Genomic DNA, 23,345 nt, shown 5'->3' with positions numbered 1-23,345 from the left:
GACGCGGGTGGCGCTGTGGGTTAAACCACAGAGCCTAGGGCTTGCGATCAGAAGGTCGGCGGTTCGAATCCCCACGACGGGGTGAGCTCCCGTTGCTCGGTCCCTGCTCCTGCCAACCTAGCAGTTCGAAAGCACGTCAAAGTGCAAGTAGATAAATAGGTACCGCTCCGGCGGGAAGGTAAACGGCGTTTCTGTGTGCTGTTCTGGTTCGTCAGAAGCGGCATAGTCATGTTGGCCACATGACCTGGAGGCTGTACGCTGGCTCCCTCGGCCAGTGGAGCGAGATGAGCGCCGCAGCACCGTAGTCGGTCACGACTGGACCTAGTGGTCAGGGGTTCCTTTACCTTTACCTAGTGTTCCTCTAGTTAGGTAGCATCTGTGTACATGGGGATTCGTTCAGTGCTAGTGTGGCCCTGTGTCCTACTTTACAGAGGGCAGTCCAGTATAGGAAGGACTACCAGAGGATAGTCCTGTATTAGAGTAAGTCTCTTATTGAAAGAGCAGTCTGCTCCAAGTTCAGCATTTGTACGAAATATTTTCATTGGTCAAATGGATGTGAAGTTTCTTTGAGCCCCCACTGCTGGATAACGCCGTTATCCACAATCCATATCCTGTCTTGTGCCTAGCCAGTCATTTATAATGGAATGCTGCATTTTGCTGAGTTTTCCTGCAAAGTAAAGAAAAAGAACAGCCTAGCTGCATTTTTGTGATGGTATTGTGTGCTCAGCCCAAGTATCTCTTAACTCGCAGGTGTTTACTGGAAACTTACTTTGTCGCTGCAAGCCTTTGGCCCTTGGGTTTCTAGCATTTGCTGTGCTGTTTTGTTTTGTTTTGTTTCAAATTACTGTTTTAGATGTGGCTCCATTTGCTGCGGTCATGAACTGTTCTGACAATAATTGCTATTTTGTTGAAGCGTTTTACTGTCAGCCACTTCATGCATCCTTGTGGAAGAGAGAGTGAATTTAGCTTTTTTTTCCTGTGCTCATTTCACCAATGAGCTCAGTGATAGAGCACATATGTTGTATGCAACAGGTCCCAGGTTCACTCCCTGGCTTCTCCAGCTAAGACGGGGAAAGGGTCCCATCTGAAAGCCTGGGGAGATAATTAGAGCAGACACTACTGAGTTAGGCCAGAGGTCTGACTCTGTATAAGTCAGCCTCATAGGTTTCTGTTTATCAGAGGCTTACTTTCAGCAGGGTTGATGGACGACACTTCTTCCATTTTTTACCACAGCACAAGTCTGCCCCTGGCTGCCCAGCCAACATGTTCCTAACTCCAAAATTACCCAGGCAGAGAACGCATGATAGCCACCACAAAAAACATGATAAACACCAGTGGGCCTTGATGGCCAACATTTTAATTGAGTCAGTATGCAGCACCATGAACTCTGGATGTGTTTTCTTGTCAGCCACCACCAGTTCAGACCCCATTAGTGTATATGTGAAGTTATGGTTATTGATACTGTCAAAGAACTCTCAATGGTTAATTAGATGGAACTTACCATTAGAGGAACTCTGCTTATTCTTCTTCAAGAAAACTTGTTATTCTATGTGCTTGGCAATTATATATTTAACCATGCTTTCTCCCAGAAAGAGCCATTAAATTAATTGGCCTGTAAATTTCCAGATTTCCCAGGATACTTTTTTAAAGGGTATTTCATTGGCCTCTTTTCAGTCCTCAGATATGGAGACCTATCTTAGGTATATGGTACATATTTTTCCTAGAATATCTGCACATTTCACATTTGAGATCTTTAAGAACTTGGGTGTATACCACGAGAACCTAGTGTTTTTAATTTGTTAATGAGACCTAGAATATAATTTCCTTTCACTATTTGCTTCAGTTCTTCAGGCTCCCTTCCTGAGAAAGTTAGTTCAGGTCCAAGGTTACGTTCTACTTCTTCCGTAGTGAAAACAGCTGAAATAATTTATTCAGTCTTTCTGGAAGCTCCATTTTTTCCTCCATTATCACACCTTTAATTGCCCTGTCATCCAAAGGCCCAATCAATTTCCTAGTTAATTTCATGCTTCTAATGTATTTACACATTTTTAAATTGTTTATAGTAACGTGCTCCTCAAATCCTTTCTTTTCTCTCTTGCACGCTATCTTTTCTTTTGCGAGTTCGTGATTCTTTTTGTCCTCCACATTTCAGCAAGACTTCCATTTTCTGAAAGAAACCTTGTTTCCAAGAGTTTCCTCGATTCTGCTCATAAACCACACTGACATCCTCTTGGACTTGGTGGTTCCTTTCCCATTCTGCAGTACGGTCATACGTCATGTTGCGTCCACTTCAGGTTATGTCCCGCAGCATCCCAGAAGTACCAGAAGGGTTACTTCTGGGTTTCACTGCTTGCGCATGCGCAGAAGCACTAAATTGCGCCGTGCGTGTGTGCAGATGCAGCACTTCTAGATGTGAACGTGTCAGGTTGAGGACGTGCCTTCAGGACGGATTACGTCCGCAACTCAAGGTTCCACTGTATACATCTGTTTACATAAGTGTATATTTCCCAGATTTATGTAATGGACACTCCCATGAATGTATAGTGTTGCAGCCCCCTAAATTGTATATGTCAACCACTAAAGAACAGTAGGAGGGGCAATTCACAGCTCCCCTCCCCTCCTGCAGCTTTCAGATCAGATCTTTTTAGCGATGATGTGAATGACCCTGATCAAAACACAAGGGCAGTGCTCAGTGAAACAGAGCAACTTACAGGAAATAAATAAATATAAAAAGCTGCCTGTAATACAGAGTACCCTGTTTAGAAACCAGAGCCCTTTATTTTTTAAAAAAGCCCCCTCCTGAACTGATTTACACTGCAAAATCATCTTGGGGAAAAATCATGGTTGTTTTCCCTCACGCTTCATTAATTTTTAGTTTTGTCAGGCAATATAAATAAAAGTATCAAGTGCGCCTCTAATTGAATCACTAGTGATTCCCGACTCCCTGTAGTACTGAGGAAACATGATGTAGCTGTGTTGTTTAGCAAGGTTGGATGAGTCAGGCAAACAATGGCTCATTCTGCCAAGGGGGGTTCAGGTACTGCCTCTGCGTTTTATCTTTTATTGTATAAACAGAAATCAGAGTTGTCATCGTGAAGGATTTGCAGCCCTGATGGGCTACTGATGTGGCATCATTCAAACACAGTTGCGTACAAGGAAAGAGCCCAGGGAGAAGCAGAGCTGCAAGTGGGAAACAGGGAGGCAAGGACATCGTGCCTTTCATACTTTGTACATCCTTCTCTGAGTGGTGAGAACATGTACATTAACAATACAGTCTCGTACATGTCTAATCAACAGTAAGACCAGGGCCTTTTTGCAACTCAGTTCCGGCACCTCTCAGTTGGGTGCCATTACCATTCTAAGAGAATGAGGGAAAATAGAACTAAGTAAGTCCCGTTCAATTCAGCTGCCAAAGGCTGCAATCCTGTGCTTGCTTACTTGGGAGTAAGCCTCCAAATTCATTGGGACCTCCTTCTGAGTTGGCAGATATAAAATTGCACTGTAAGTTGCTCTGTTCTTCTTTCTCAAGAATGGATTTCTCCAACATGGTGGCTTTTATACTTTCTTGATAGTTTTATTATCCTAGTACTGGCACCTCTTTCTATTACAATTAATGGAGCTTCAGTTGTCACTGTTGCTTGCAAGTGCGATGGATCTCTCTGGAGGCTGGAAGTCCTTATCAGCAAATTAGTGCCTTTATTTGATCCAAGTTGAAATGCAACTTTGGTGGTTTACATCGATATTCCGATGGAATGGCACAGTACTCAAATCAACCCCCTTGATTGAGGCAACATTTTAAGGAATATGATTTTGTTGCTGTTTTTCAACTGAGAGAAATTTATAATTGGATAGTTAGCACAGTGTGACCAAGAATAAGTGTTTCTCCCTAAGGTTTCCGAAGGTGCACAGGGTATTTTTTGTTCCAGTAAAAAATCCAATCTGCAGCAAATCCTGTGCCCTGTTCTGATAAAAACAGCCTGTTTTCTGGTTATTTAGGGCTATGGTTAAAAGGTAAAGGGACACCTGACCATTAGGTCCAGTCGTGACCGACTCTGGGGTTGCGGTGCTCATCTCGCTTTATTGGCCGAGGGAGCCGGCATACAGCTTCCGGGTCATGTGGCCAGCATGACTAAGCCGCTTCTGGCGAACCAGAGCAGAGCACGGAAACGCCATTTACCTTCCCGCCGGAGCGGTACCTATTTATCTACTTGCACTTTGATGTGCTTTCAAACTGCTAGGTTGGCAGGAGCTGGGACCGAGCAACAGGAGCTCACCCCGTTGCAGGGATTTGAACCACCGACCTTCTGATCGGCAAGCCCTAGGCTCTGTGGTTTAACCCACAGGCTATGATTAGTACCTTGTAAAACAGATACTAACTTATAATTGCCCAGTTTGCATGCTACAGATTAATAAGGAAGGAGGCAGGACAGTGCATGCTGCTAAACAGTTCTCACTCCACAGGTCTCACCACACAGCAAGGGACAAGCCAGAATCTGGTTTTTTCATGAAGTTGGAACCTGGGCTTGTGATTTGTTTCCCTTGAACAATCCATTAGCAACAGGCCAAGAACGAAGCTTTGTTACCACTGGTGGTTTGTTTGGCAAGAAACAAACCATGAGCCAGAGTTAAGTTGTCATGTCAATATTTTGATTTATTTTTTCTGTGGAGCAGGAGAGGAGTGTGGCAAGAGCTTTTCAACAGTGTGCACCAGCACACTGCTCATTCAAAGTAAACCATAGTTTTTAGGTTACAGCTTCCTCGTCCTCACACTTCACTCTTAGACTTCAAGATTAGAGGTCTTGTTGGAGCTATCCTCTGAGAGCATAGCTGCCCTGTTCTTCTCTAGATTAGTTAATTAAGTGAGAACTAGAAACTTTTCTATCCAAGTTATGTACTTCCTACAACAAACTATGTTGTTATTTTCCTTACTCTACAAGAATCTCTCTTTGTGTGACTGGCACAAGTAAGCAAATTCTGCTTGCTCCACATACTAAAGGGTTTCAGTAAGCAATTGACTCTGTTACCCCAATAAAAAAACAGTGTAAAAAACTAATTAATTATGTATCATTTGTGGTCTTAAAAAACAACCACAACAAATACTGTTTGCGTTTGCTAGACTTATTTCCATTCCTGACCACAGAGGGAAATGCAAACTGCAGTAATTTCCACTTCCATTTCTGTTAGAATCTTCCAACATCCCTGTTATTCCTACATTACTTTTTCATGACATGGAATGTGTGAATGATTATTATATATGGAGGAAGTTCTTAAGCGGCCGATATGCCCAGCCTCTCAGCCCATTCTCATATACCTTGAAGCTGCACATAATAGACTGCCTCAAATCTCTGAGTACAAAAAGGCTGGCATATATGTAGAACCATCCCTCCTTCCCCATAGGATATCCATGCATCTCTATACAGTGAAACATATGTAACATATGAGGTAGCCCATTCTTTACACGTGTGGAATGGAACACAAATGCTTCCCCCAGGTGGGCCATGTTCTTTCCTAGTGTCTATATTTGTCTCAGTCCTGTGCTGCCTTATGCCACATTCCCAGTAGTTAAAAACAGGAGTGCTAAGTATCTGTCTTCATTGCTTGCCTCATCGTTGTCTTGAAAGTATCCTGTGCACATACAGCATGCAAGATCTGTATTACTAAATGGGTCATTAAAGATGTAACGTCATAGTCAGAATCAATCACTCAATCATTTTATTTGCATGGCACCTTCTCAAAGTAAAAACCTCAGTGCAGCTTACAACTAACAAAAAAGTACATAACTACACACATCACAAAAGTAGTCCTAAACAATAAACAAAACATCCGAATGTACACAACCAAACTGAACAAGTTCCACATAAACCATAAGATCCAAAATAAAGATTTTTAAAAAAGTAACAACAACCCTACAGCCAAAAGAATCCCCCAGACAATACCCCAGCCCAAGATTCTGTTCAGCAGCCTCAGCTTTTGTAGTTGGAGTCAGTCAGGGCCCCACTCGCCCAGGCCAGGTTGGAAAAGGCTTTCAAGGCAGAGAACAGGTCTTCCAGGACTCTCAACCATATTTCCTCGCATCACCTCCTACACATGAGGAGAACCATGAGGAGAGTTCTGCTTGTGCAATGGACCATGCCTGCCTCCACCTTTCCACTGCAGCCCCTTGTCCCTTTCCCCAAAACCTCGTAGAAGGGCATTTGATGATGTGGTGGGGCAGAAATCAGCTGAGACTAGAGACAGTTCTCTTGCATGATTGGAACTGCTTTCTGCTCCATAAGGAGCTCTCTGGTTCTAGTCTAATAGTTTTCAAGCAAGTCAGCTCACACATTTAGCTTCCAGCCATTCCAAGCCCTTTGCACATGTTTACCAAATAAGCAAAATATTATGTGTGGAAAGGTAGTTGGCTGCCCTTGACCTTCAAATGTTCACCCATTTTATGTGCACTTAGGCTTTGTGCACAGAGGAGGCGATGGATGTGCAGATGTTGAGTGTAGGGACAACAGGCAGAATCTTGCTCTTTCTCTATGATGTATTCATTCTGTACATCATGTGCATGTATGAAAAGGGCTCAACTGTATAATGATCAAGTTTTTATTTAACAGAATTTGTATGCTGATTAATTGTAAATAAAACCTTAAGCAGTTTTGCAAAGGCTATAAAACATATATTGTCAGCAAATGTCAAAATTAAAAGTAACTTTTATTTAAAAAAATCAGAATATAAATAAAACCAACAGTTTAAGACATACATTAGAATATATTGGCTTTACATGTCTGGGTGGGGACAAATAGAAGAAGATGCTTTCACCCTGGTATGGCTTCCCTTTATCACATACACAGCCCAACAAGAATCCAGCAACAGCATATGAATCGATATGGCTAACCTGATCCAAAACACTCACCCACCCCACTCACACACAAAAACAAAGCTCATCACAAACAAACAACCACACCCTAGGCCAACCCCAACCTCTCTCACTACCAAAGGAACACAAGTGAATAGCAGAGAACCTGCACAAGCGACGCTGACACAAACCCCCCACATATATTAAGTAAAATTGAAACATCACCACCTGACCCCACCTCCACTCACCATTCCCCCCTCCACCTCTTTCCCCCTTTTCTTCCTAATGTAACACTAATGTCTCAACAAATGAAACTGATCTGTAAAAATGTTACTTAAAAAAAGAGACATTGCACATACTTTAGTAAACCAAGAAAATCTTTAATAAAAATACATTTTTAAAAAAGTTTTTAGTAGGCCTGTAAACACCTGCCTACGTATAGAGAAAATGCATGTGCGAACTATCCTCTACTACTATTAATCACAGAACTCATTTTCTCTATTTCTTACATTGGCCAGATCCAGCCATTGGGTTGCATTTATGCATCTCTCTATCTCTTTCTCTGGGGGGAAAGGGTTGAACATCTGGAGAGGGCCAAGTCTATCAAAATATTTTATTTATATACTTTTACAATTCTATGGAGCTCATGGCTTACTTTTGGCATCTCCAGTTCGTTTAACTTTCTAGAAGAATTTTAAGGGATTTAGTAGTTTCCATGAAAAGAGACTATGTTGCTGATTGAACTCTATTCATCCACATAAAAGCAAGAACAAAGAAAACAGTAGCACACCAGCTTTTTTCTTTCTTTCAAAACAGTGAGTTCCCTCAATAGTGCAAGAGTCCCGGAGGTGGTGAAGGAAATGCATTATTAGGTTGCGATTTATGGAACCACTTGAAGTTCACTTCTTCCATGTGTTTATTGGAGTTTCTTTATGTGAAGCAGCAGCATTTCCCTTTGTCTTCCTCTGGAAGCCACATCCAACATTTCTCGCATGTTAGGAGCCAGCATGTCCAGAGATAAAGCAGGGGGGGGGGGGGGTTGGCAGTGCAGGTTGCCAGTCAATCCATGCCTATTTAGCTCTGGTAAATCTGCAGCACTCCCAGACCGCTGACTGGACCCTGAGATGACTGCTTTCATAAAAGGAGGGAACATAAACCCTGTGGCTCATACATTGGCACAACGCTATTTGGGCTGGGGTATATTTGTTCCTTCTCACAATCAGCCTGCTTCAAAGCAGGATTTCAAAATATGTGACATATCAAGCTGAATGCAATCCTAATAACCTGGCATGGTGGCCCACCAGGTGCTTTTTAGACCTGTTTGGCTACCTGCCTTGGACTACAAAAGCAGTGAGGTTGTGAGATGGATGGGGGAGCTGCAGTGAGACCCAAAAGTTACCATTCAGGCACGGAAAGTTCATTCTAGAAAGGAACTGGTTTACTGCAATGGCTGTAAGCCGAGCTGACCCAAAAGCTGCAGCTAGTGCAAAATGCAGCTGCTCAGCTGCTCATCAGGGAAGAATATTGACAGCATGTTATGTTGCTGGTGTAATAATTGCACTGGCTTTCAGTTAGCTACTGGACTAGATTCAAGGTGCTAGCATTGGATAGAGACCAGGATACCTAAAAGCTCACCTCATACCCAATCAATCATGTGATGGGACGATGAGCTGCTTGTGTGTAAAATCCTAGTCCCTCAGAGTTTGGTCAAGTTTGCAAACCTCTGTCTGTAACGGAGCCCCTTAAACATGGCTCCGTCAGTCGCTGGCAGATTCCGACAGTGGTTGCTTTCGGAATCGCTTCCAACATAAAAGCTCCTTAACGGAAACACGTCTTCTGGACTCTCTGCGTGACAGTTTCCGGCGAGGAGTGGGTGTCCCTACAGGAGGTCCTGAAACCTCCCCACTGTTTTCGCTGGAAGTGTCTCTGAGCCATCCCTCCAGCTCACTTTCCCTCAGCTCAGCTCCTCTCCCCCTACTGGTTCTCTCTTCAGCTGCTGAGTCTCTCCCAACCTGTGTGAGCCCTTTCACTTCCCTTCCTTCCGATGGCAGTTCCCTGACATCCACCTCCCCTCCAGGGCCCCCTTCATCCCCTCTCGCCCCCTCCTCTACGGGCGGTGAGGAGGCAAAACCCCGGAATGAACTTCCTTCATCTTCCGATGTCCCGAACACTTCTCTCCACCTGTTGCGGTTCCTGGTCTCGAAGTACTCCTCCTCCTCAGAGTCCATCTCCCCTTCCCCTTCCGAGTCCGAGAATCCTTCCAACTCCTCCTCCTCATCGGTGGTCCCAAAGTATTCCCTCCGGAACCTCTCCACAGGCTGAGGTTTCCTTGGGAACCTTTGATGGAACGTTTCTATCAATACCTCGTCATTGATATCTTCTGCCATTACCCAAGTGTTTTCTGACTCCGGTTCTCCTTCCCACGCTACCAAATACTCCACCTGATCCCCCTTCCACCTGGCGTCGAGGATTTCTGCCACATGGCTGCTGCATTCCCTTTCTTCTATGACCGGTCCCCGAGTGGCCATCCCTTCTCGTCCCCCCTCATACGGTGACAGTAACGACCTGTGAAATACTGGGTGCAGTTTCATGTGGTTGGGTAACCGGAGCCTGAAAGCCACTGGGTTGACCTGTTGAATGACCTCAAAGGGACCCAATCTCCTGGGTCTTAATTTCTTACAACCTCCTTTGAACGGCAACCCTTGGGTTGACAGCCACACCCTATCTCCCACCCTTATGGTTTCACCTTCCCTTCGGTTCTTGTCTGCCTGCCTCTTGTATTCTTCCTTCGCCCTTTCTAAGTTGAGTTGGAGCTGACGATGGATTGCTTCCATTTCTTCTACAAAATGCTTGGCTGCCGGGACGCCCCATCTCTCCCCTTCTCCCCCTGGGAAAGCCCTGGGATGACACCCATAATTAGCCAAGAAGGGGCTCATCCCTGTGGACACATTCTCGGCATTGTTGTAGGCAAATTCCGCCAGCGCCAACTTTTCTACCCAGTCATTCTCTCTGTCATTGACATAACACCTCAGGTATTGCTGGAGGACACCGTTTGCTCTTTCCGCCTGCCCGTTGGTTTCAGGGTGCCGGGCAGTCGAAAAGTTGACCTCCACCTGCAGTAAGCTCATGAGCTTCCTCCAGAACCTGGAAGTAAATTGTTTTCCTCGGTCTGAGACCACCCTCAATGGCACCCCGTGCAACCTAAAAATGTGTTCTACAAATAACTTCGCTGTCTCTTCCGCCGTGACTGCATGCGAGCAGGCTACAAAGTGGCACATCTTTGTTAGTAGGTCTACCACCACCATGATGGCTGTTTTCCCCTTGGACTTCGGCAGATCAGTCATAAAATCTATCGACACTGCCTCCCAAGGTCGTTCTGGGGTTGGTAAGGGTTCTAATAGCCCCGCCGGTGCCCGCCTCTCCCCTTTGGCTCGCTGGCATTGCTCACACCCTCTTACATACTCCCGTACATCTTCCCTCACCTTAGGCCACCAAAATTCCCTGGTGACCAACCACATGGTTTTGTGTTGTCCAAAATGCCCCGCCGTGGGGCTGTCATGCAACTGCTTGAGTACCCTCCCCCTTAAGTCTCCTTCAGGGATATACAGTGCCCCTTTGTAATACAAAGCTCCATTTCTTTCCTCGAAACCCCCTGGTTCCTCTCCCTCACCCCTAAGACCTCTGAGCTTATTCTGGGCGTATTCATCATTCTCTGTTTCCTCTACCAGTTCTCTTTGTCCCACCAATGCCGCCCCACACACCCAGCGGTCCTCTGGAATGACATGTCTCTCTTCGGGTGCTCCCTCCCCCTCCAAATATTCAGGTTTGCGTGAGAGAGCGTCCGCCCTAATGTTCTCTGGGCCTGGCACGTAACAAATCTCAAAGTTAAATTTGGAGAACTCCTGGGCCCATCTCACTTGCCGTTGGTTGAGCACTCGTGCCGTCCTCCAATACTTTAGGTTCTTGTGGTCAGTGCACACTTGCACCTTATGTTGTGCGCCAATTAGCAGGTGCCTCCATCTCCGGAACGCCTCATGAATGGCTAGTAGTTCTCGGTCATACACCGTGTAGTTCCTCTCGGATTTGTTCAGCTTTCGCGAAAAAAAGGCACACAGTCTCCACTCTGACTCCTCCTTCCCTGGCTGCAGAAGCACCGCCCCAATCGCTCTGTCTGATGCGTCAGTTTCCACTCTCATCGGTTTTTGTAAATCCACATGCAGGAGTTGTTGTTCCGAGGCGAAGGCCCTTTTTAGTTCCTCAAATGCTCGCTCCGCCTCCTCAGTCCAAACGAACTTCTTCTTACTGCTGAGACAGTCCGTAATGGGCGCCGTCAGGTGGGCAAAGTTTCGGATGAACTTACGATAGAAGTTCCCAAATCCTAGGAACCTCTGCACATCCTTCCTTGTTTTGGGTGTTTTCCATTCCAGCACCGCCTGGACCTTGCCGGGATCCATGGCCAATCCCTTGTCTGACAGGCGATACCCCAGGAATTCCACCTCCTTGGTATGAAACTGACACTTCTCCAGTTTCACCCACAGCTGGTTGGCTTGCAGCCTGCTCAACACTTCTCTGACGTCTCTCACATGCTGCTCCTCATTCTCAGAATACACCAACACGTCGTCTAAGAAGGCCACACAATTCTTGTAAAGCAAAGGCCCCAGGACGTGGTTCATAAACGATTGAAAGCACGCGGAGCCTCCTTGTAGGCCGAAGGGCATAACTAAATATTCAAATGCCCCCAAAGGGGTGAACATGGTGGTTTTCCATTCATCCCCCTTCCTTATTCGTATCAGGTTGTACGCCCCCCTTAGGTCCAGTTTAGTAAAAATCTTTCCCTTCCTGACCCTTGTCAAAATGTCGTCAATCCTGGGCATAGGGAAAGCCACTGGTTCTGACACTGCATTTAAGGCCCTGAAGTCACACACAAGCCTCGGCTTGTTCGTGTTTTTTTTATCCACAAAAAACACTGGGCTGCCCCCCACCGCCCTGGACTCTCTGATGAACCCTCTCTTCAGGTTCTTGTCAATGAACTCTCTTAGCTCCTGCATCTCTCTGTCTGACATGGCGTACAGCTTGCCTACAGGGAGCTGTGCCCCAGGGAGTAAATTGATTCGACAGTCAAAGGGTCTATGCGGGGGTAGTTGGTCAGCTTCCCTTTCGCTGAAGACGTCGCGGAGATCTGCGTATTGTCGTGGTACCTTCACGTTCTCCGTTACTTCAGTCCCTGCTAGGGTGGCTTGGGCCCCTGCCAAACCCTTTCCCTCTTTGCAGTGTTCTAAGCAATGTGCTGAACCAAAAGAAACCACTCTCTGATGCCAGCCCACCAGCGGATCATGTAACGCTAGCCAGCTCATCCCCAATATAATGGGAGCTCCTCCCAATGTGGCCACATTAAACGCTATCAGTTCGGTGTGCCTTGCCACCTTCATTATCATTGGGACGGTCTGCAAGCTGACTTCTCCTCCCAACAGCTCCCTGCCATCGATCGTGGTCACCTGCAGGGGGTTGCTTAAAGGGATCGTCTGTATCTGGTGTTCAGCTGCAAACTCTTTGCTCATGAAATTGCAGGAGCTGCCTGAGTCCAACAGCGCCTTTATCTTTAGAGGGTGTCCGTTTGGCAGCTCTAGCGCCACTTCTATCACTAGGGCGGGTTTAGGAGGTTCTGGCGTGGGCACTTTCACTGCTCTTTGGCCTGGCTGCTGTGCCCCGACGGTGGCAGCCAGGCGTTGGCTTTTACTTGCTTCGGTATTTCTTCCTCTCTTCCCTCCACAGCTCCTACCATCCCTTGCCATTCCTTCCTCTGGGGGCAGACTCTGGCAAAGTGACCTGGCTGTTGGCAGAGATAGCATTTCCGGGCGCCTTTTCCCTCCTTCTTTCCCCCCTCACTGGGCTTTGAAACTGCGCGCGCGCGCGCTGTTCCGATTTCCATCGGCTCTGCCGGCGGGAAAGTTGGCTCTGGAATGTCTGGAATGCGGAACTCCTTCCAACGTTCCCCCTTCCCTTCCCGCCTCTCCAATGCTCTCGCCTCCTGGCGCGCTCCTATGGTCAGCGCTGATTTGGTCAGCTGGTCCATAGACTCCGCCCTGGGCGCCCGGGAAAGTTCGTCTTTCACAGCCGAAGAAAGCCCTTCTTCAAAGAGCATTTGAATGGGTTCCGCCGATAGATCCCACCCCAATTTATGGATCAACATGGTGAACTCAGTCCAGTACTCACGGACAGATCGGCTCCCCTGTTTGCAAGCCATTAACTGTCTGCGGACCACTCCCTGTTCAATATCGCTGGAAAACATCAGATCCATGGCGCGAAAGAACTTCATCGTGTCCTTTAGGACGTCACTATTCGCTGCCATCAGGGGTCTAACCCAGTCTCTCGCCCCCTTTTCAAGATGCCCAATCACGAAAGCCACTCGTGATTCCTCGTCAGGGAATTCATCAAACTGCAGATTGAGGGCATATTGCATCTCTGTCTGAAAGCCATGATAGTCTTTGGGCTCCCCCCCAAACTTCTGCACCAATCCTGGTACCTTTCTGACGAGCTGGGTGTCTTTCCCCTTTTTGTCTGCATCCTGAGCCCTCCTCTCCTCAAGCCTCGCCGTCTGCAGCGCTAGCTGGACCTCCAACACCCGGTACCTTTCTTCCAGGCTTGGACCCGCTCCAGCTCCTGCTTCTCCGGTTCCGGCTGGGTTGCTCATGATGCCTTCTCCTGCACAAGCTGCTCACGGAGACTGTCGGAATGCTGTGATGGGACGATGAGCTGCTTGTGTGTAAAATCCTAGTCCCTCAGAGTTTGGTCAAGTTTGCAAACCTCTGTCTGTAACGGAGCCCCTTAAACATGGCTCCGTCAGTCGCTGGCAGATTCCGACAGTGGTTGCTTTCGGAATCGCTTCCAACATAAAAGCTCCTTAACGGAAACACGTCTTCTGGACTCTCTGCGTGACAGTTTCCGGCGAGGAGTGGGTGTCCCTACAGGAGGTCCTGAAACCTCCCCACTGTTTTCGCTGGAAGTGTCTCTGAGCCATCCCTCCAGCTCACTTTCCCTCAGCTCAGCTCCTCTCCCCCTACTGGTTCCCTCTTCAGCTGCTGAGTCTCTCCCAACCTGTGTGAGCCCTTTCACTTCCCTTCCTTCCGATGGCAGTTCCCTGACAAATCACTATGTTCTGCAGGAGAGGGCATCCTGCAGGCACAATGTCAGAACTGGGCCTTTGGTATGGTGGCATCAACCTTTTGGAACTCCCTCCCATGGCAAACCAGACAAGCACCTTCTCTGTTGCCTTTTCGGCACCTGCTAAAGGCATTCCTCTGTCAACAAACCTTCTATAAACCTTATCCCAGTTGATATCCGGCTTCAGTTTTCAATTGATTTCATGTATGTGATGCTTTTAAAAACTTTTTAACATTTATAGTTGTTTCTTAAATGGTTTTTATGTGCAATTATTTTTAACTGCCTTACATGTGTCAGTGTATTTTGAACTGCTTTGAATTGCCTCATGGGAAGCAATTTATAAATTAACTAATTTCAAATCTTAATTGATTGCAAATGAATTAATTGCTTGTTGCAAACAATGAGCTTAATGCCTAACCACTTTATAATACGTATTATCCAAATTCTTATTAAATGCTTTATGTCCCCTTTTGTTAATTTATCACATTCTTATACACAGTATGGAAGGAAAGAGTTACATGTACGCTATCCACCTTCCCTGTTCCCCCATTGGTTACTCTATGAAAATTGCATATTAAATGATAAGACATATTTAACATCTAGGTTTGTCTTAAGTTTTGATCTTATTTATTTATTGAATTTCTATCCTGCCCTTTCTCCCAAATCAAAGAACAACGGCACCTTGATCACTTTAGTTATTATGTTAGTTTGGGAGTATAGGAGATGTAGGTCGAATTTTTGCCCTTCCTAAACTGGCCCTAGAGTTTTCTGGATTATTGTGGCCTGTTTCGTGGACAGTGTGGAGCTGCAAAGCATACTGCATCACAAATTGCTGTGGAGAAATTTCAGCGGATCTCTCTTCTTTTACACAGGTTCTCCTTCTGGTCCTAAAATGGCTCTGCAGAGTTCCTTCAGCTGCTGGAATGGAACTGTGATCAAGCTGGGACAGGTGTGTGACTTCATCAGAGACTGTACAGAGGGAGAGGACGAGGGACAGCTGTGCAGTAAGTAAATTAAAATTCAACACTGTTTCCTAATATCCCCCTTACTTTAAACCAATGGGAACGACATAATGCCTTCCTAAACACATCAGGGAATCTGAATTGATGCTTAGAATGCTTGCACATGCCATACACGGAACTAAGCTCCATCACTGCATTCAAATAAATCAAGGTCACTACCTTGTCCGACTTAGGATGTTTTCCCCTCTAGCCTCAAATGTGACATCTAGCTTTGTCCCTTTGGGGGAAGCAAAGCTCAGTCATTGAGTGTCTCCTAAAAAAGGAATATTCTTGGCTCTCTTGTACATTCTGGATAATGCTTCCTAGTGCAAAGGAATATGGGCAAGAACTAAGATAACTTCTGAAAGCATAGAAGACCAGTCAATGTTCCTGTGGTCTTTTGGCTAGAAGCTGAAATCAATGACCTGTGGCTCAGTACGGGTTATGCCATTTTACCCAAGCAGTGCATCAAGATCTGAGAATTTCCAGGTGTTCATTTTGCTCTAGCTGTATCTCTAGTAGCGGTGTACACCAGTCATGAGATTTTCTTTGTATCTGTAGCTCTGAGCAGCAGCCCAGCCTGTTTCGGAACTGCTTAGATCTGGATAAAAACAAATCTCTGCCCGCCTCCCATTCACTATAATGAGGATTTTAACAATAGCTATAATTCCCACCACATCCAGAAGTGGGTGGAATTTTCATGATTAATCGAAGGTTAATCCCAATTGTAGGGAGATACATCCAGGGGTCTTTTGTGCAGGGAATCTTTCTTTAAAAAATAAGAAAGTGTGTTTTGTTTTCTGCAGGATTAGATTCAATTTGCAGGCATGGTCACCCCTTCTGAAGGGATGAAGCCTGTCAGGTGTCAATGGTTCTTCCATATGGGCAAAGTTCAACATTTTGGGCTGGGTATAACAGAAATCATGGGGTGGAGGATAACATGGATCCCCAGGAAACAATGAGGTATATGTCAGCCTCCCAACTCGGGTCTTGTTACCTCAAGGGTTGTTGATGGGAACAGGCTGCTGCGACCAGTTTTTTTGTGTGATACTGCCTCTTCTCCCTGGGAGAGAGTCAGATCTCTCCTTCAACGTGCATAGGGGAAGAGTAATGGTGGTGGGGGGAACCCCAGCATGGAACTGCAGAAATATGCTTTAACAATATGTACAGGAATTGGAGTCCACTGAGAAAATAATTCACTGTGATTAAAGCCTAGACCTGCCTGTCACACTGAAAGAATCCACTCTGACAAGGCATATGCCTCTCCACCCTTTTTGCTCATGCTGTTTCCCTAGTCGGCTTAGTTTTGCTTCAGAAATACATGAATGAATAAATAAATAAATAAATAAACAAATAGGGTAAATTGGCAATATTTGGGGGAAACTCGAATCTACAGAGTGACTTGGAAACTCCTGATCTTACCTGAGGCACCTCATCAATAATACAATCTCTGCTGTTATACCGTAAACCGCCCTGTGATCCTCATATGAAAGGTGGTGTATACATTTAATAAATAAAACAAATAAAAAAACGAATCTGACTCTGGAATGTAAAAGCCCCGCCCGAATGACACCATTTGCCTCGTAACTCAGGAAGTACTCAGGACTCCAGTGCATACCTATAATTTCTGGTGCTAAAGTGCAACATATAGGTAGTAGGTGTAAAATGAGAGGCAAATCAGTCACTTTGGGGTAGGGACACAAAGCAGTCAAGCTCATGATGAATAAGAGGGGGAAGTTTCAAGGACATGTAAAAGACCCTCCAAGTGTCCCTGTTTTTCAGGGACAGTCCCATATTAACAGAAGCCGTCCTAGTTTCTGATTTGATCCCGGAATGTCCCACTTTTCCTTAGGATGTCCCACTTTCATCAGAGAAATGTTGGAGGGTATGGAGTTATGCGACCACCAAGCCAAGGAGATAAGTAGCTCTACAACCTCTAGAAGACATTGGAAGGCAGCCCTGTATAGGGAAGGTTTTTAATGTTTAATGTTTTATTATGCTTTTATATATGTTGGAAGCCACCCAGAGTGGCTGGGGCAGCCCAGTCAGATGGGCAGGGTATTAATAATAATAATAATTACTGAATAGGATATCCCTATTTTCATCAGAGAAATGTTAGACGGGATGACATCAGAGCTGTACATGGACAGCCTGTGCAAAGGGAGTGGCATTTCATAGAAATAGGCTTTTGTCAGTTTAATAATAATAATAATAATAATAATAATAATAATAATTTATTATTTATACCCCGCCCATCTGGCTGGGCCTCCTCAGCCACCCTGGGCGGCCCCCAAAAGAACACCAAAATACTGTGATACATCAAACATTAAAAGCTTCCCTAAACAGGGCTGCCTTCAGATGTCTTCTAAAAGTCTGGTAGTTGTTGTTCTCTTTGACATCTGGTGGGAGGGCGTTCCACAGGGAGGGCGCCACTACTGAGAAGGCCCTCTGCCTGGTTCCCTGTAACTTGGCTTCTCGCAGTGAGGGAACCGCCAGAAGGCCCTCGGTGCTGGACCTCAGTGTGCGGGTAGAACAATGGGGGTGGAGACGCTCCTTCAGGTATACTGGGCCGAGGCCGTTTAGGGCTTTAAAGGTCAGCACCAACACTTTGAATTGTGCTCGGAAATGTACTGGGAGCCAATGTAGGTCTTTCAAGACCAGTGTTATATGGTCTCGGCGGCCGCTCCCAGTCACCAGTCTGGCTGCTGCGTTCTGGATTAGTTGTAGTTTCCGGGTCACCTTCAAAGGTAGCCCCACGTAGAGCGCATTGCAGTAGTCCAAGCGGGAGATAACCAGAGCATGCACCACTCTGGCGAGGCAGTCCGCAGGCAGATAGGGTCTCAGCCTGCGTACGAGATGGACCTGGTACACAGCTGCCCTGGACACGGATTTAACCTGTGCCTCCATGAACAGCTGTGAGTCCAAAATGACTCCCAGGCTGCGCACCTGGTCCTTCAGGGGCACAGTTACCCCATTCAGGACCAGGGAATCCTCCACACCTGCCTGCCTCCTGTCCCCCAGAAACAGTACTTCTGTCTTGTCAGGATTCAATCTCAATCTGTTAGCCGCCATCCATCCTCCAACTGCCTCCAGACACTCACACAGGACCGTCACCGCCTTCACTGGTTCTGATTTGAAAGAGAGGTAGAGTTTGTCCAAGGGTTGCAAATGGGAGCACTCTGACATCTGGAAAAGTTACTGTGACAAAAAGGGAATGGAAAGCAGGATAGACATTATCAGGTTATAACATGAATCGGCACAGCAAACATGAATTGCGCAGCTGAAACACCATCAAACATGGTGATTCAAGCTTCACTCACTGTGTGTGGGAGGTGGAAGTGTGCAGAATGAGATTTAGGGAATGAGTTTTCTTGCCGTATCCTCTTGTTGAGACAGGAAATGAGTAGTGTGAGTTTTAGATGAAACACGAGCAGGTGACTGCAACGTTCTCCTGACAGTTCTGTGGAGGCCATTTTATGATGAAAAAGGCTGATTCATTTGAACTTTGCTGGTAGATGCGAACCAGCACAAAACTACCCACAAAGGAAATAGCAATATAACATTTCTGTAATAGTGCAGTGTTCTTCCTCCACATAAATACAAAAAGTTTTCTGCAAATTGAGGACTTATCTGCACAGTCATTTCTGGATTACTCAAAGTGCTGCTGGATATAATGTGCAAAGCAGGTATTCTTTCTCCTGCAGCAATTTCATGATTGGCTGGCTGTATTCCCCCACTTTCTCAAAATGTGTCACTAATGTGCCTGAAAACATATCTGTGAGAAAACTCTACTGGGTGTAGGAAATTTGAGACCAGTACGTTGCCCAGAGGGACAAGAACAGCCTAGAATATGGGCAGGGTGATATTTAGAGACTTGGGATTTTCTTTCATATCTCGAGACTTCTGCTCTCCAACCTTAAAAGTGCAGAGGCCTGCACAAAGATCATCACCATCACCTTTAGAAGTTTGAGTAATCACATGGGAAGAGAGCTTCCTCTGTGGTAGCCTTAAAACTGTGGAACTCCCTCCCTGCAGAAGTGTGCCTGACGTCATCATTATTCATCTGCATCTTTACTCTGGCCTTTGAGAGCCGAAAAGTAAGTTTTGTGACATGCCACAAAACTGTAAATTAACCTGCTGATTGTTGTGCATGGTTGATTGGTTTTGTTTGTTTTTTGGTGTTTTTTTAAATGATGTTTATTGAGAATTTTGAAGTTACAAAGAAAAAAGAAAGAAAAGACAAGAAAAAGAGAGAAAGAAGTAGATAAACATGACAATTAAACAATACAGATCTAAATCAAAAAACAAAAATAAACAAACATTTAAAAAACAAGTCTAATATTCCCAAATCCTTAACTTTCATTAACTTATTTCAATGACCTCCTCACACCTCCCTTTTTTGTATTCTAGTTGTTAATTATCTTAGCAAATCCTTTCCATCTTTCACAATATTCTGTCATTTAAATTACCTTAATCTATTTTAACCTTATCTTACCCTAAAAAACCCTAAAACTTAAAACTTAAATCTTATATATACCAAATTCTTTTAACCATAACATATTCTTACATAATTCTTTTTAACATTTCTGCTAAAGCCAAATAATTTCATTCCACCATTTTTCTAATACTAATAAATTTTACAATAATTTTCTAAATAAATTTTGAAACTTTCTTCCAATCTTCATCCATCGTCTCTTCTTCCTGGCCTCGGGTTTTGTCAGTCCTTTCTCGTCCATCTAATCCATCAACCTGGTGCTCTTATGTCCGAGGCTCTTAAGTCTTTTCCATGTCCCTTCTGCAGGTCTTCTTCTTGTTTATACCTGCCGCTTTTTACTTTGTCTTTTGTTGATCTTTTTCTTATTTTCTTTCCTTTCTCATTGGGGGGTAGGTCTCGGGAGGACTCCAATCCAAAAGTATCTCCATCTCTCCTCAGCAGATCAGCCCATTCCCCACAGTCCCATTCCCCACAGTCAACACTGTAATCCAGAAAGTATTTAAAAACATGTTTCAAAGTCTTTCCAAAATTAAGAGCCCTCACAACTCCAGACCCCCCCTGGTCCACTCCAGATTCAAACTTCAAGAACAGCAGCTTATACTCCTGCAAGGCCTCGGATCTCTCCATTTGTGTTATTTGAGGTTCAACAGCAACCTCCTCCATTTTCTTCTGCACTTGCGCTTGCCCTATCAAAACAGATTCCTGGGCTGGTTCCTGAATGGTTTCTATATGGGTATTCACCGTTTGTCCAAAATTTTTAACTGCAACAGTCATCAAGTCCATCTTCTCATGCATCTGCTCCAGCAAAGCACTTGTCTTGCAAAAAGAAAGCACCAATACTTCTTGTAAACACATTTCCCCCCCCAAGGTTAAAGTCTGGTCTCACGATCCTAATCATACAGCTGTGAAGTCCCCAGATCAGCTCCGGCAACAAATTAACAGGCTCCCTCTAGAGGAGACAGTTTCTATTTGTATCCATCTTTTAAAAGCAGGACCAACAAAGAAAAGTTACTTTCACTTTTCAAATACTTTGTTTCTTTTGATTGCAAGAAGCAACATTGGAGTCAATTTATTTCTCTCTCTTTTTTTTTTACTATCTGTCAAAAGTTCACAGTCGATGAACTTCCCCATAAATTTCTGTCTCTGACACCCCGTTCCCAGGTTTGAGACGGTGGAAAATTTATCTTTCTTTACTCTCTCTCCTGCAGGCTTAAACAGTCAAAACTCCCCCTCTTTTCTCCTGCTTCCAAGAGGGGTTTCGGTGGTGATGAATGAAGGAAATTTAGAACTTTATATACGACTTTCCAGACTTTAGCTTACAAAGTTTTTGCTTCAATCTATTTACAAAAAATGGGAGGCGGACTTTCTGTTTAGAACCTTCCCGTTTTGGTGCCAAATTAAAGTATTTCTTAATACTTAATCCAATTTTCCGTTCTAGTCACGGGTACTTGTTTAGAGTCCAATTGTCCACAGGAAAAAAAGTCAGCGCTCTCCGGCAACGGCTGTGCGGCTTCACTCCGTAAAAGTAGCGGTTGATTCAAAACACCGCGCCACTCACCCCACGTCGCTTCGGACCTCCGAAAAAGGGTTTCCCTGCAAGTAGGGGAGGCACTCCTGGTGTCAGCCAAATCCCACGTTCCCAGGCTTCCTCTGCCTGGGATTTTTAAAGGGACTCCGCCTTCGCCGCCACGGCAAGACCCGATTTTCACGGAGCGGGTTCCTCTCGGTCAGAGGAACTCCGCCATTGCCGATGGCGCTGTCCCGGAAGTCCCCGATTGGTTTTGTTTTAAATTGTGCTGGTTTTGTTGTTGTAATCTGCGGCGAGACCTTACGGTGAAGGGTGTGTCAGAAATCCACTTCATCATCACCAACACACACAGCAAGACTACAAGCTTCAAGCCAAGGTACCTCCCATAGTGTCGACAGACAGTTCCCATCTTTTAGCCAGAGTGTGAAATTTGTCTAAGACTAGTTCACAACTTCATATATAGCCCCTGAACATAAAAGCCAACTCCTAGGGGCTGAGGCCTCTTCAGGCTCCCCCTAAAATATTTGAGGGTACCTACCCCCCCCCCAAGTTGATGGGCATTGCCATTCAAATGGTGTGCATGCACCATGTGTTGTGATTGATTATGCAGGTTGTGGCTTACCTGCCGCACCCCCCCCCCAATATTTTATTTTTGCATCCCTGCCCCTGAATGTGTATTGCATTGTATCAGTTATAAGTAATTAAGTGTGTGTACCACCACACTTAATTACTTATAACTGATACAATGCAATACACATCTTTTTGCAATACACAAAAAGAAATTCAAGAAAGCAAAGTGGCTGTCCAACGAGGCCTCACAAATAGCGGGGGAGAGAAGGCAAGCAAAATGCGAGGGAGATAGTGAAAGATACAGGAAATTGAATGCAGATTTCCAAAGAATAGCAAGGAGAGACAAGAAGGCCTTCTTAAACGAGCAATGCAAAGAAATAGAGGAAAACAACAGAATGGGAAGAACCAGAGATCTGTTCAAGAAAATCGGAAATATGAAAGGAACATTTCGTACAAAGATTACCATAATAAAGGACAAAAGTGGTAAGGACCTAACAGAAGCAGAAGACATCAAGAAGAGGTGGCAAGAATACACAGAGGAATTATACCAGAAAGATATGGATGTCTCGTACACCCCAGGTAGTGTGGTTGCTGACCTTGAGCCAGACATCTTGGAGAGTGAAGTCAAATGGGCCTTAGAAAGCACTGCAGATAACAAGGCCAGTGGAAGTGATGGTATTCCAGCTGAACTATTTAAAATTTTAAAAGATGATGCTGTTAAGGTGCTACACTCAATATGCCAGCAAGTTTGGAAAACTCAGCAGTGGCCAGAGGATTGGAGAAGATCAGTCTACATCCCAATCCCAAAGAAGGGCAGTGCTAAAGAATGCTCCAACTACCGCACAATTGCACTCATTTCACCCGCTAGCAAGGTTATGCTTAAAATTCTACAAGGAAGGCTCAAGCAGTATGTGGACCGAGAACTCCCAGAAGTGCAAGCTGGATTTAGAAGAGGCAGAGGAACCAGAGACCAAATTGCAAACATGCGCTGGATTATGGAGAAAGCTAGAGAGTTCCAGAAAAAGATCTACTTCTGCCTTTGACTGTGTCGACCACAGCAAACTATGGCAAGTTCTTAAAGAAATGGGAGTGCCTGATCACCTCATCTGTCTCCTGAGAAATCTCTATGTGGGACAAGAAGCTACAGTTAGAACTGGATATGGAACAACTGATTGGTTCAAAATTGGGAAAGGAGTACGACAAGGCTGTATATTGTCTCCCTGCTTATTTAACTTATATGCAGAATTCATCATGCGAAAGGCTGGGCTGGATGAATCTGAAGCCGGAATTAAGATTGCCGGAAGAAATTTCAACAACCTCAGATATGCAGATGACACAACCTTGATGGCAGAAAGTGAGGAGGAATTAAAGAACCTTTTATTGAGGGTGAAAGAGGAGAGCGCAAAATATGGTCTGAAGCTCAACATCAAAAAAACGAAGATCATGGCCACTGGTCCCATCACCTCCTGGCAAATAGAAGGGGAAGAAATGGAGGCAGTAAGAGATTTTACTTTCTTGGGCTCCATGATCACTGCAGATGGTGACAGCAGTCATGAAATTAAAAGACGCCTGCTTCTTGGGAGAAAAGCAATGACAAACCTAGACAGCATCTTAAAAAGTAGAGACATCACCTTGCCAACAAAGATCCGTATAGTAAAAGCTATGGTTTTCCCAGTAGTGCTGTATGGAAGTGAGAGCTGGACCATAAAGAAGGCTGATCGCTGAATAATTGATGCTTTTGAATTATGG

At 45.1% G+C, this 23,345-nt stretch overlaps 1 protein-coding gene across 1 annotated transcript in view; it reads left to right on the top strand.

The window, feature by feature from the left end:
• The window catches only part of ALK (ALK receptor tyrosine kinase), a 586,654-nt gene that overhangs the window by 428,724 nt on the left and 134,585 nt on the right, over positions 1–23,345 (top strand). The window contains exon 6 of the mRNA XM_081000090.1: positions 14,875–15,006. Coding sequence (XP_080856216.1) covers positions 14,875–15,006 — 132 coding nt within the window. The remainder of the gene's footprint in view (positions 1–14,874; positions 15,007–23,345) is intronic.

This window comes from Podarcis pityusensis, assembly GCF_964106645.2.
Source record: "Podarcis pityusensis genome assembly, chromosome: 3".
Taxonomy (NCBI): domain Eukaryota; kingdom Metazoa; phylum Chordata; class Lepidosauria; order Squamata; family Lacertidae; genus Podarcis; species Podarcis pityusensis.
Note: the sequence above shows the minus strand (reverse complement) of the source record. Positions and strands in the feature narration are given on the sequence as shown.